General features: G+C 39.6%; 1 protein-coding gene across 1 annotated transcript; it reads left to right on the top strand.

Moving 5' to 3' along the window:
- The first annotated feature begins 506 nt into the window (after positions 1-506).
- On the top strand, positions 507-12,314 carry STEAP1 (STEAP family member 1). Its single transcript, XM_025873271.2, has 5 exons — positions 507-730; positions 5,949-6,037; positions 8,016-8,528; positions 9,123-9,287; positions 11,867-12,314. Exons 2-5 carry the CDS (start codon positions 5,954-5,956, stop codon positions 12,122-12,124), a joined length of 1,020 nt encoding a protein of 339 aa, XP_025729056.1. The 5' UTR covers positions 507-730; positions 5,949-5,953; the 3' UTR covers positions 12,125-12,314.
- The last annotated feature ends 765 nt before the right edge of the window (positions 12,315-13,079 follow it).

Below are 13,079 nucleotides of genomic sequence, written 5' to 3' on the forward strand. Positions count from 1 at the left end.
CCATCTCAAAGTGTGATCTGAGAGTGCTCCAGCATCACCAGGGAACTTGCTAGAAACACAGAATCTCAGACCTCATCCCAGACTTAAGGATCAGGAAACCGTGAGGGGGAAGGGGGCAAATCATTTCTTTTTTTTTTTTTTTTAAGATTTTATTTATTTATTTGAGAGAGAGAATGAGAGATAGAGAGCACGAGAGGGAAGAGGGTCAGAGGGAGAAGCAGACTCCCTGCCGAGCAGGGAGCCCGATGCGGGATTCGATTCCGGGACTCCAGGATCATGACCTGAGCCGAAAGCAGTCGCCTAACCAACTGAGCCACCCAGGTGCCCGCAAATCATTTCTAATAAGGCCTACAGGTGATACACGTTCAAGTTTGAGAACCACTGCTCCAAAGAATGGCACGAATGTTCCCCCCTCGGGGGATTAACGAAAGTGGGAGGAGCAGGGCTCAGACGGAAGACAGGGCCATTTGAGAGAAAACCGGGAGCGGCCTGGTGGCAATGTGGGGAAACCCTTGGTTCGGCTGCTGGGACCTCCGAGGACTGTCCCTCCGAGGCAGGAGCCGTGCGGTCGCCCGGCACCTGCAGGTGGCGCTGGACGGGCCTTTGACCAAGAGGCGGGGTCTGAGGGGGAGAGCAGGCTTGGCACTCCAGGGCTAGGACACCTCGTGGGGCTGGCCGGTCCCCGCAGCAGCTGCGCCGCAACTTACCGTCTGGTCGCGCCGAGGAGCGGGTGAGTCCCTTGAATCGTCCCGGCTCGCTGCTTGCTCCCCGCCTCCGCGCGTCCCCGCGAGGGCGGGCGCGGGCTCGCAGCCTCGCGAGGGGTGTAGAGGCTTGCAAGCCTCCCCAGCCCTGGGGCGGCGGCGTTCCGGGTTGAGAGCAGCTCAGTTCGCCCCTTGTGCGCGGCTCCAAGACGCACTGCCCTCCTGCCCAGCTCTCGGCCGGAGCACACTGCTCCGTTGTGGCCGGTCCAGGGGCTGGGAGCCAGTGACTCACAAGGAAGTCTTTTCGCTGGGGGCTCGAGGGATACGATAAGGTTTGTCCTTCGGTTGGATTCTGACGGCAAGTTTTCCAGCTTGGCAAGATCGCCGCCAGTTTGCATAGCATTAATGAATGATTGGTACATAGTGCTTAAAATCGTGTGACTTGCCTTCAGGTTTCCTAGGAACAGGAAGTTTTCATTTTAAGTTCTGGGATCATTAGTCTTACTCCTTCAGGATCTGGTTTGGGGTTCAAGTTCTCTCCAGTCGATCAAGGAAGGCTTCATATAATGCGTGGGTCAAACCCACTGGAAGGGGAGACATAAAATTTACAAACACTTCTAAATTTCTTTCTCTTTAAAAAAAATTTCACGGGGCGCCTGGGTGGTTCAGTCGGTTAAGCGGCCGCCTTGGGCTCGGGTCATGGTCCCAGGGTCCTGCGATCGAGCCCCGCATCGCATCGGGCTCCCTGCTCAGGGGGGAGCCTGCTTCTCCCTCACCCTCTGCCTACCACTCTGCCTACTTGTGCTCTCTCTCTCTCTCTCTGTATCAAATAAATAAATAAAATCTTTAAAAATTTCACATGACATCCTGACATTTACTTAGATTTATTTAACACAGATATTAAGCAATGCTCAAAAAAACAGCCCAGTGAAGAAAAACATCTTACCTTTACATAGTTAAATGTGGGGAAGCAAATATATACTTGAAAGTATAGAAGGTTTGGAAATGCAGTGCAATCCATATTGTGCTCCAGTCAATGAGTTTCTTCATATTCTAAACTCTTTGACAAAAACATGAGTCATTTGGGCTGTGTCAATATTTAGCAGGAACATCAGGTCAGCCATCCTGGTACAGCAAAACGGAACAGTCACATCAGAACTATGTTTTGCTTTTGAAAGGGGATGAAAGTTAGAGAACTTTGGGTGAAATCTGGAGTTCCTAACATCTGAACACTGTGTTGTTTCCCTTTTTTTTTTTTTTCATGAAAAGATGTTACTGCAGAATTTAAATTATATATTTGGTTAAAGTCTGATGGAAACCAACATATTTTATTTGACAGATATTTTATTTTCTTGGCTTCTGGCACAAATATGACTGTGGACCACAGAGCCAACAGGCTCCCTCACTGCCCTGGGCTTTTCCTTGGCCTTGCTCTCCAGTATGGTCTCCCTACCATGCAGATGAATGGGTGGATACTTCTCCAAGGCCACTGTGCCTTTTCACCCAGATTCTGAACAAAGTGGCCCTCAATCAGCAAATACTGCCAACTTGCTTGAGGCCCCAGGACCAGGTCTACAAGAGAGCCCTCACCCTTTACATGCCACGATCTGCCTATAAAACTGTCTTTCTTTGGAATCCATTGCACTACCACACAGTTGTCGAAATTTCTGCCTTTTCCCCTAGACTTTGAGTTTGTGAGAGCAGAGGCTCCATCTCATTTAACTTAGTATTCCCACTGCCTAATATTGTTGTTCACAATATAGTTAATGAGTTAACATTGAATAAGTGTAGATTTGCATGTTAACATCTTTGCTATCCTACAACTCAGAGTTAAAACATCTAAACATAGTGAATTATTTCTTGTTTGGTTATAGTAGTTAAAACTTCTATTACCAGGGTGCCCAGGTGGCTCAGTTGGTTAAGCGTCTGCCTTTGGCTCAGGTCATGATCTCGGGGTCCTGGGATTGAGACCCGAGTCAGGCTACCCACTTGGGGAGCCTGCTCTCCCTCTCCTTCTGCTGCTTCCCCTGCTTGTGCTCTCTCTCTGTCAAATAAATAAAATCTTAAAAAAAGGGGCGCCTGGGTGACTCAGTTGGTTAAACGACTGCCTTCAGCTCAGGTCATGATCCCAGGGTCCTGGGATCGAGCCCCGCATCGGGCTCCCTGCTTGGCCAGAAGCCTGCTTCTCCCTCTCCCACTCCCCCTGCTTGTGTTCCCTCTCACGCTGTCCCTCTCTCTCTCTCTCTCTCTCTCTCTGTCAATTAAATAAATAAATAAAATCTTTAAAAAAAAATCTTAAAAAAAGGAAAAAAACCTCTATTCCTATTCCTAGACACATACATACCTCCCAGATTACTCTATTTATAATGTTGGTTAAATCACTAAATGATTTGGAATTATACTTATTAAGCATATAGACTGGAGGCCCTCCAGAACAGACACAAAGTCTCATTTCTTTTTCCTCCTCCAATGTCTACCATAGAGTTGAGTTCCATAAATACCTGATGATTGGCATATGCTTTACTCAGAACTCTTTCAAATGCCTTTGATAGACACCCAAATCAAACTGAAGCAAAAAAGGGAATGTATTGGCTTGTGTAACTGAAAAATTCGTGATCTGGTCTCAGGAACTCTAAATACTTAAAATATACCACCAGGACTCTTCTATGTCTTTCCCCATTTCTTGCTTGTACTTTTGTGTGTTGGCTTTCTTCTGTTCTGTTGAAGACCTCTTCCTCCTTAGAGCAAGGAGAAGAAAGCATGGTAGGCTTCTTTCATGCCAACGTAACAAAATGTTAAAAGACATCTCTTTATCTTCCACTCCCATATATAAATATCAGAGAAGGATTCTAATTGGTTCAACTAGGGTTGTATGCCATCCCTAAGCCAGTCAATGCCATCAAGGGAATGGAGAACTGTGATTAGCCAAGACTGAGTCATATGGCAAAGGAGGGACCTTTCTCCAAATGGAGGAAATGTTTTAGATCATTAAAAAGTAAGGGGAGCCACTCTGGAAAACAGTATGGACGTTCCTCAAAAAGTTGAAAAGAGAGCTACCGTATGACCCAGCAATTGCCCTACTGGGTATTTACCCCAAAGATACAAATGTATTCACCTGAAGGGGTACGTGCACCCCAAAGTTTATAGCAGCAATGTCCACAATAGCCAAACTATGGAAAGAGCTGAGATGTCCATCAACAGATGAATGGATAAAGAAGATGTGATGTATATATACACAATGGAATATTATGCAGCCATCAAAAAACACGACATCTTGCCATTTGCAACGATGTGGATGGAACTAGAGGGTATTATGCTAAGCGAAATAAGTCAATCAGAGAAAGACATGTATCATATGATCTCACTGATATGAGGAATTCTTAATCTCAGGAAACAAACTGAGGGTTGCTGGAGTGGTGGGGGGTGGGAGGGATGGGGTGGCAGGGGTGATAGACATTGGGGAGGGTATGTGCTATGGTGAGCACTATGAATTGTGTAAGACTGATGAATCACAGACCTCTACCTCCGAAACAAATAATACATTATATGTTAAAAAAAAAAAAATAGCAGGAAGGGAAAAATGAGGGGGGGGAATCGGAGGGGGAGATGAACCATGAGAGACTATGGACTCTGAGAAACAAACTGAGGGTTCTAGAGGGGAGGGGGGTGGGGGATGGGTTAGCCTGGTGATGGGTATTAAAGAGGGCACGTATTGAATGGAGCACTGGGTGTTATACGCAAACAATGAATCATGGAACACTACATCAAAAACTAATGATGAAATGTATGGTGATTAAAAATTTAAAAAAAAAGGTAGGGGGAAAATGTGAGCAGACCAAAACAAATATCCTCAGCGTGAATGTTGCAAAATTTCAAAATAGATAATAGGGCGCCTGGGTGGCTCAGTTGGTTAAGCGACTGCCTTCGGCTCAGGTCATGATCCTGGAGTCCCAGGATCGAGTCCCACATCGGGCTTCCTGCTCAGCAGGGAGTCTGCTTCTCCCTCTGACCCTCTTCCCTCTCATGCTTTCTATCTCTCATTCTCTCTCTCTCAAATGAATAAATAAAATCTTAAAAAAAATTCAAAATAGATAATATATGGAAAATGTTCTCCGAGCACTTGAACAGAGGAAGATGGTTGGCATTATGTAAAGATGGCTCCTCTTTATTTTTTGAGAAAATCAAGCCTTTAAATTTGGAGAATGTTTTAAGTATTTTAAGCTACTCGTGGAAAAAACTTTCCACTTGGTAAAGTGTTACAGGTGTTCTAAAATTCAGAAACACTTGGAACCTTTCTGATCATCAAGTTGTTGTATATCTAATCTGTTTTTCTCACTGAATTTCATAAAGTACAAATTGGCGAGGTATTCCTCTAGAAATAAATTTAGAACTAATGAAAACAGTGAATAATATTGTGATAGCATATGTTCCCTTCCTTTAAAAAAATGCTACACCAAGCCTCAGGAGGATCTGTGAAGCATGTTAAGGCAAAGAATCCTTTGTCAGGTAGTAAGTTTGACAAAACTAATTTCCACAGGGTTGACCAGGAGAATAGGCATGTCAGTGATTGAACACAACTCGACAACTCCATTGGAACTGTACTAACAATTCATGTCTTACCAACAAAACCAGCCTGTTACTCTGATGAGAAAATGGCACTCTGAAAATACAGCCTTTTGGTCCTTTATGCTACTATCAGGGCCCACCTTACCAAGAGTGTCAGAATACATTTCCCCATAAAATCATTTAATTATTATTTCAGATTCCAATATCAACCCCAAAAGTCTATCAAATACAACTTCCTAAAGTATAATCTTACATCAGCTAACTCCAACCTGTACTGATAGCATTGTTACTCAAAAAAATGCATTCCTAATCCTATTTACTTTTGAGCAGAGTTGGCTTTCCTCTAAATGAGCACCTGGAGTTAACTTCTCCTAAAATAAAGGCAACATCTGACCCTTTGAATTCCATATAGACAGTTTGTCATTCATTGCACCAATAGCTGGACAAAGCAAAGCTGTTATTATTGACACAAGGGCACTGGTTGGAGATTCCGACAGATTATGTGAGGTTAAATGGTAAATCAGTCACTATTTTAATTGTACTTTCTAGGCCACTCTAGTCCTTATGTAAGTAAATTTTTCTATTGCCCTATCAAACATTAATGTCTTAAATAGTATAGACGTGACGAAGACAATGATGTTTATTTTTCATTTCCATGGCTGACGCTATTCTATTTTACAGAATTAATGGAGAATAGACGAGACATTACGAACCAAGAAGAACTTTGGACAATGAAGCCTAGGAGAAATCCAGAAGAAGATGATTACTTGGTAATATATTAATAATAATTCACTGAAATCTAGAAACAGAATTTCAATGCTGTCCTGTATCTCCTAGGGTTCTAACAGTGATTTTCACCCAGCTGACAGTATCTTCACTCTGATTCCTGTCACTGATACTACGGTGGGCAAAGGAGGTATATAAGGGTGGTATATAAGGGTGGTATATAAGGGTGGTATATAAGAGAACTTGTACCTTGACGACTGTCATGGCCTTAGCTGATAACCTCAAATAAGTCACTGAAAATCCTGGGTCTTGGTTTATCTATAAAATGAGAGAGTTGGACCAGATCAGCTCCAAGGCCCTTCTAATTCCTTCTAACATTCTGTGGGTCTAAGTTTCTTAAGAGAGTCATCAGGGCCCATATAACAGTAGTTTTGTAAGCACGCATTTTTTTTTCATAGGCTTTATGGCAGCTTACCAAGAGATCATCAGGTTGATTGATGATTCACCGTTTAAACAGATAAATTCAATTTTGGAATAAGAATCACTTGTCCCACTTTTGTGCCACCTGAAGATTAAATGTTTCTTACTACATTATTTGACTGAAAAAGTGGTGGAAATTTTCGGTTCCAAACTCTTTTTGCCTTTCTAAATGATGTCAACTGCATTTTTTACAGAAAGTATTTTATCTTATTTTAATAGGAAAGATAATATATGCAATAATTTTACATAACGTTACCTTTTAAAATTATTTTTGTTAGTTATTTTAATAGGAATAATAAGATAGTACAGGTGCATATTCTATAAAGTAAGTGTGCATAAAATAAAATCATTTTCATTTTTCAAGTTAACCATCTTCCTTGCTGTTCTATAATTTTTCGTCGTTAACCAGAAAATCGATCTCAGTTGATTGTACTTAGATTGTTTGAACATGCAGAGATGACAGAAGCTGTCCTATGTATCATGCTCAACTCTCTTCTAAATGGGGCCATCGGAAAAAGCATTGGCTGTAACAGTGATTTATCACTGAAAATAGAAGTCAAATGGCTTTTAAACACCAAAAATTATAGAGAACTATGTGAATTAAGGTTTCTCTGCATAAAATGAGGAAATGAACAAGATAACCATATCACATTAAACATTAAAATGTTATGGTTCTACACAGAGAGCTATAAGAAATGAGGAATAGCATATTGAGTGAAAAAGTAAATTAATTCATTAAAGCAGCACAATATGAAACATCCTAAGTTCTTATTTAGAAGTGTTTTGTTTTTTTTTAATTTTCTGGTATATCAGTCAGTTGGAGAAATGACAAAATAGTCAACATAACCTTTTGTGAATTGTTGACTGCTTAGAAATGCAACTGGATAAAGAAGTATGACTTTCTTAGGAAGTCATCTCTATGGGATTTAACTATGTATATAAACTTTGTACCTTCTGATAGAGTATTTGTCAATCATTACTTGCACAAATGAGATATTTTAGAAATACAAAATCAAGTACAGCATGATGGAAATTATATATTTTTATAACTGTAATGACTATATTATTCCTGACCCTTTGTACTTGAATTAATGAAGAATTTGCTCTTCAGTTCTTTGTGGAGAGTTGCCCAATTACCAATAAGAATATTATAAAACAAATTTAACCATTACAATACAAGTTTTATTATTTTTGCCAAAGATTACTGGATTTTTTTTATGTTTTTCAATTTTAGTTTCCCACTTACATTATTCCATTTAATGCCTTCAAGGTGGAAACACAATGGTCTCAGCTTTCATGGATAATCTTCTGTCTTTAAAAAAAGCATGTATTCCTTTGTCTTAAAGAAAAACAAATAACAGAAATTAATGGAGAATCCCAGCATAGCTAAATCCATATTCAATCAGTGCTACATCAGTATCCAAAAGCAAGGTTCTGAATGTCCTAAAATTTTTTACTGATAAGCACCATGAGTAAAATAAGTAATGCGTTGAAGAGAAATCCCATTGTTTGTTTAAGATGTTGATTTTCTTCCCTTTGCAGGATAAGGACTCTGGAGAGACCAGCAAGCTGAAAAGAACTGTGTTTTCGCACATGCACCAAACAACCCACTTTGATGGATTTGACTGCCCCTCCGAGCTTCAGCACAAACAAGAACTCTTTCCAGTGTGGCGCTGGCCAATTAAAATTGCTGCTGTCATATCATCTCTGACTTTCCTTTACACTCTCCTGAGGGAAATAATTCACCCTTTTGTAACTTCCCACCAACAGTATTTTTATAAAATTCCAATCCTGGTCATCAACAAAGTCTTGCCAATGGTGTCCATCACCCTCTTGGCGCTGGTCTATTTGCCGGGGGTGATAGCAGCCATGGTACAGCTTCATAACGGAACCAAATATAAGAAGTTTCCATATTGGTTGGATAGATGGATGTTAACAAGAAAACAATTGGGGCTTCTCAGTTTCTTTTTTGCTGTGCTGCATGCAATTTATAGTTTATCCTATCCAATGAGGCGATCCTACAGATACAAGTTGCTCAACTGGGCATATCAACAGGTAGGGTGATGATGTTGACAGTACCACTAAACTAAAAAGTCTAAATCATCTAACAATGCTTTCTTATCTTAATATCAATACCCCAAACCTCTTTTGAAATGCTGTGTCGGGAATGTAATCTAAATTTTTCAATGTTTTATTATAATGCTTCATTGGAGCTTGGTTATATATAGTTTCACACGGAGGAATTTTTTTTTTTTACATTGAAAATAGTAAACTATAACTTTAACAACTTCAACACATATTTTGTTCATGGACAGGGCCACACAGCAACCTTCTACCACCCTCACAAGATTACTTTTTAATGCTAATTGTTCTTATTTACCACATTACAATGCACATTACAGTCCTAACCAGCAAGTAACTATTATATGAATTAGCAAAACAGATTTATATAAGTGCTGCATTCAAGGAAAGAGATTGAGCGCTCCTATGTCATTTCTCATAGAAGAATGCACAAACAAAGTCACAAATCTGTGGAGGCTCCTAGTTATCAGGCCCTCCATTGTGGACAGAGGGAATGTAGAAGGCGATTCATCTGCCAGAAACAGATGTTGTTTGCATTCCATCTTTCCCCTTTTCACCCTCTGGTAGGTCCAACAAAATAAAGAAGATGCCTGGATTGAGCATGATGTTTGGAGAATGGAAATATATGTGTCTCTGGGAATTGTAGCACTTGGAATACTGGCTCTGTTAGCTGTGACATCCATTCCGTCCGTGAGCGATTCTTTGACATGGAGAGAATTTCACTTTATTCAGGTAAATTATATATCAATTTTTATAATTGGTCCCTCCCAAAAGATTTGCCTCTCTGGTCCCTCAGAGAGGCAGATCTTTTCTGTGCTTAGAATACCATCAACTATATTGACTTTGTCCCATAAAAAATAACAAATGGTTTTCCAGTAGCAAAGATCCCACACTTGTTCCAATCAAAAAGGTGCTCCCCGATAATTTTTCCTTATCACTTCTAAGTAGAAGTGTTTTCTAGACGCAAATAAAAAGCATTACTCAAAGAAAAATATTTCTAACATTTGAAACTTGTTAGACAATTTTCTGTCCACCTAATAACGCCACAGGTGATATTTTAGGAATTTAATATTCATGGTTTATTCATTCCCCCCAAATAAAAATATTCTTTTGCCTGCCCCCTGATTTTACTTATGCCTTTTTTAAGTTACACAGCTTGGTACTACCTTTAAAAAAGCATCTGTCATTGAAATTTGGAGTTTTAATTACCAAAGGTATTCTAATATCTAATTTTATTTTATTTTAGAGATTTTATTTATTTATGTGTGAGAGAGAGAGCATGAGAGGGGGGAGGGTCAGAGGGAGAAGCAGACTCCCCGCTGAGCAGGGAGCCCGCCACGGGACTCAATCCCCGGACTCCAGGATCATGACCTGAGCCGAAGGCAGTCACTTAACCAACTGAGCTACCCAGGCGCCCAACTAATATCTAATTTTAAAGACTGCTTTTTCCAACTTACATTTGATGTAGCTTACTGACTTGAAGTTTCTCAATATTCTTGGAATTCAAGATTATCTCGGACTTACAGAGGTTTATCTCCTAGTGGTAGATTACACCATAAGAAAAGCAGTGTGCCAGAACTCACGGGGGATCCGTGTCTGACAGGATGCAAAGGACTGAATTTAGTTTAATCGTAAGCACTACCGGGATTTTTTTAAAGTACGTAGTTTAGCTTCTATGGGTGCTCATTTTGGAAATTCCCACGAAGTCAGAATTTCCCTACTATCCCTTCTACATGTCTATACATATATTCCTACAGAAACTTTACCAGAATATCTGATTAGGCAGGAAAACATGTCTCCATCTGAATTATTACAATGGAGCTTAGAAATAGTGCCACATTTTCCAAGCACAGTATTTGCTGATTGTGTAGGCTTAGATTGATAGCCATTAGAGTTCTCTGTTCCTCATTAAATACCTTGTTTTTACATTTGCTCTGCCTGTCACAATATGCTGAGCACCACTTTTTATGTTTAATTAGGAATTCAAGCACTGCATCTTGACTACCCAGCCCATTCTACTATGTACACAAGACCTAATCCATGATAAGTATACAGTACACATTTGATAAAATTAATCTTCAACCAATCACATATATTTTTCAATTAATAACCTAGAAACTTTCCATTTACAATCCAAGATTAGTTATTCTATGATTTACCTTGGAGATTGATATTTGAAAATATAAACTTAGCTTTTGATTGTATTCATTGGGGCTTAAGAGTGCTTACTGCTGAATAATTGTGAGTTGGATTCATTCTGGCAGGCTAATGACCATTTCCAGTAAAGCGAATAGAAGTCAAAACTTATCTAGAAGAGCCATTGTCAGAATGCCATAAAATTACATAGGTGAACAACTATTTTTAAGCAACTTTTCTGGATAGTGCCAAGTATCCCAATACAAGTTGAAATTTTTCTTCACATCTTCGTATCTCTATGTGTTATGTAAATAGTGGAAATAGTTGTTGGTATTTTTCCACTTTATCAGGATGTTTGATTTTTTTTAATTTTTATTTTATTTTTTTTAAGATTTTATTTATTTATTTGACAGAGAGAGACACAGCGAGAGAGGGAACACAAGCAGGGGGAGTGGGAGAGGGAGAAGCAGGCTTCCCGCGGAGCAGGGAGCCCGATGCAGGGCTGGATCCCAGGACCCTGGGATCATGACCTGAGCCGAAGGCAGATGCTTAATGACTGAGCCACCCAGGTGCCCCTGGATGTTTGATTTTTAACATGGGCCACACTCACTCACCTTAGTATTCATGTACCAAAATCAGAATCAGTTACGCTAGTTGCTTTCATAATTGATAAAGATCACTGATGTCAAATTGATTTTTGCACTAAAATCGTCAGTCAACCTATTAATATTTACTGAGCACCTTAAATGCACGAATCATTGTGTTGATTCTGCAGGGAATCTGTGATGAGTCAAAGTCCCTGATTGTAGATGTCTCTTGATAGGCAGAATGAAGGCAAATGCTCAAGAGACAAAGCACCATAAAATAAACGTCATCAGACAGATGAACAAAGTATGGAGAGAAAAGAAAGATGGTGTTATTGATTGGCTGAGGTTGAAAGGAGATTGATTGTGAACTTTCTCAACTTAAATCACCTGTGGACAAAACATTACCCAAAGTAAGGGGGTGAGGTGGGGATGTGTGAGGAGAATGGAAAGATGTGAGTGGGCATTGTTGAGAAATATAATAGGGAAACGATTACAGGTGAATAAAGGAATTTCCAAGCGACAGAACAGATGAGGTAGGATGGAATAAACTCTTACTAAACCAATCCCACCATTTTTTTTCTTTTGCAGAGCAAGCTAGGAATTGTTTCCCTTCTTCTGGGCACAATACATGCATTGATTTTTGCCTGGAATAAATGGGTAGATATAAAACAATTTGTGTGGTACACACCTCCAACTTTTATGATAGCTGTCTTCCTTCCGATTGTTGTCCTGTTCTGCAAAGCCATACTGTGCCTGCCATGCTTGAGGAAGAAGATACTGAAGATTAGACATGGTTGGGAAGATGTCACCAAAATTAATAAAACTGACATATCTTCCCAGTTGTAGAATCACTGTTTACACACATTTTTGTTCAATTGATATATTTTACCATAAATGTTTCAGATTTGTATTTGTTTGATAAAGTGACCACTTGAGGGTCTTAATGTATCTCTTTGTTGATGAGTCCTGAGTTTGAAGTATGTGTAGTTCTCTGTAGATTTGATTCAAAGCAATAAATAAAGCAATCTTGAGCACATTCTCTATGTTCAATAGAACTAAGCATAACAAAACAATCACATCTGATTTGTCAGACTGTATAGATTTATAAATAATAAAAGGCCTTGCAGTCCCAGTCCCTACAACTCATTAGCCATGAAAAAATATATTATCTGAATCTACCATGCAAGTATATCCAGTATTTATGATTGTTGTTAAAGATGGGTTTCATTTTCCTGTAACTGGGTGTTATTCATGAATTACCGATTGCAAAAACCACACAGATTGTGTCTACACAAGTAAAGCAACAGAATAACATCAGATATACCTCCAGGAAAAATAAAACTCAAGCTTTCCAGGAGAAAAAGTAAATTCACTTTTCTCTGTATGAGTTACATAAACTCAGTTGGACATAATACACTGGTGAAAGCATACCTTGAACCAGTTCCTCAAAGAACAAAGTATACATCAGCTGTCAGGACTCTCTAACCCAACAGACTACACTTCAGAGGTTTTTTTATAATTAGAAAAAACTAACTATGAACATTATCTTTTATATAGGTAAACCATTTTTTATGATTTAGAATAATAGAGCTAATGCTAATGATACAAATTAGGAAAAACAGTATATTCACTGAGTGTTCATTTTTTTTTTCTTTAATTTTTTATTCTGTTAAAAAAGGACAATTCTTTTGGTGCCTGGGTGGCTCAGTCAGTTAAGCTTCCAACTCTTGACTTTGGCTCAGGGTCGTGAGATCGTGGAAACTGCTTAAGATTCTCTCTCTCCCTCTCTGCCCCCCCCCCA

Source organism: Callorhinus ursinus, unplaced genomic scaffold, assembly GCF_003265705.2.
Source record: "Callorhinus ursinus isolate GAN/ISIS: 27379988/994484 unplaced genomic scaffold, GSC_fseal_2.0 scaffold12, whole genome shotgun sequence".
NCBI classification, from domain to species: Eukaryota; Metazoa; Chordata; class Mammalia; order Carnivora; family Otariidae; genus Callorhinus; species Callorhinus ursinus.

Bases quoted from the DNA above. Each gene is read 5' to 3' on its own strand.
- STEAP1 (XM_025873271.2), top strand. From the start codon at position 5,954: ATGGAGAATAGACGAGACATTACGAACCAAGAAGAACTTTGGACAATG. The intron at 8,529-9,122 runs GTAGGGTGATGA...ACCCTCTGGTAG, and splicing joins TCAACTGGGCATATCAACAG to GTCCAACAAAATAAAGAAGA. The intron at 9,288-11,866 runs GTAAATTATATA...TTTCTTTTGCAG, and splicing joins GAGAATTTCACTTTATTCAG to AGCAAGCTAGGAATTGTTTC.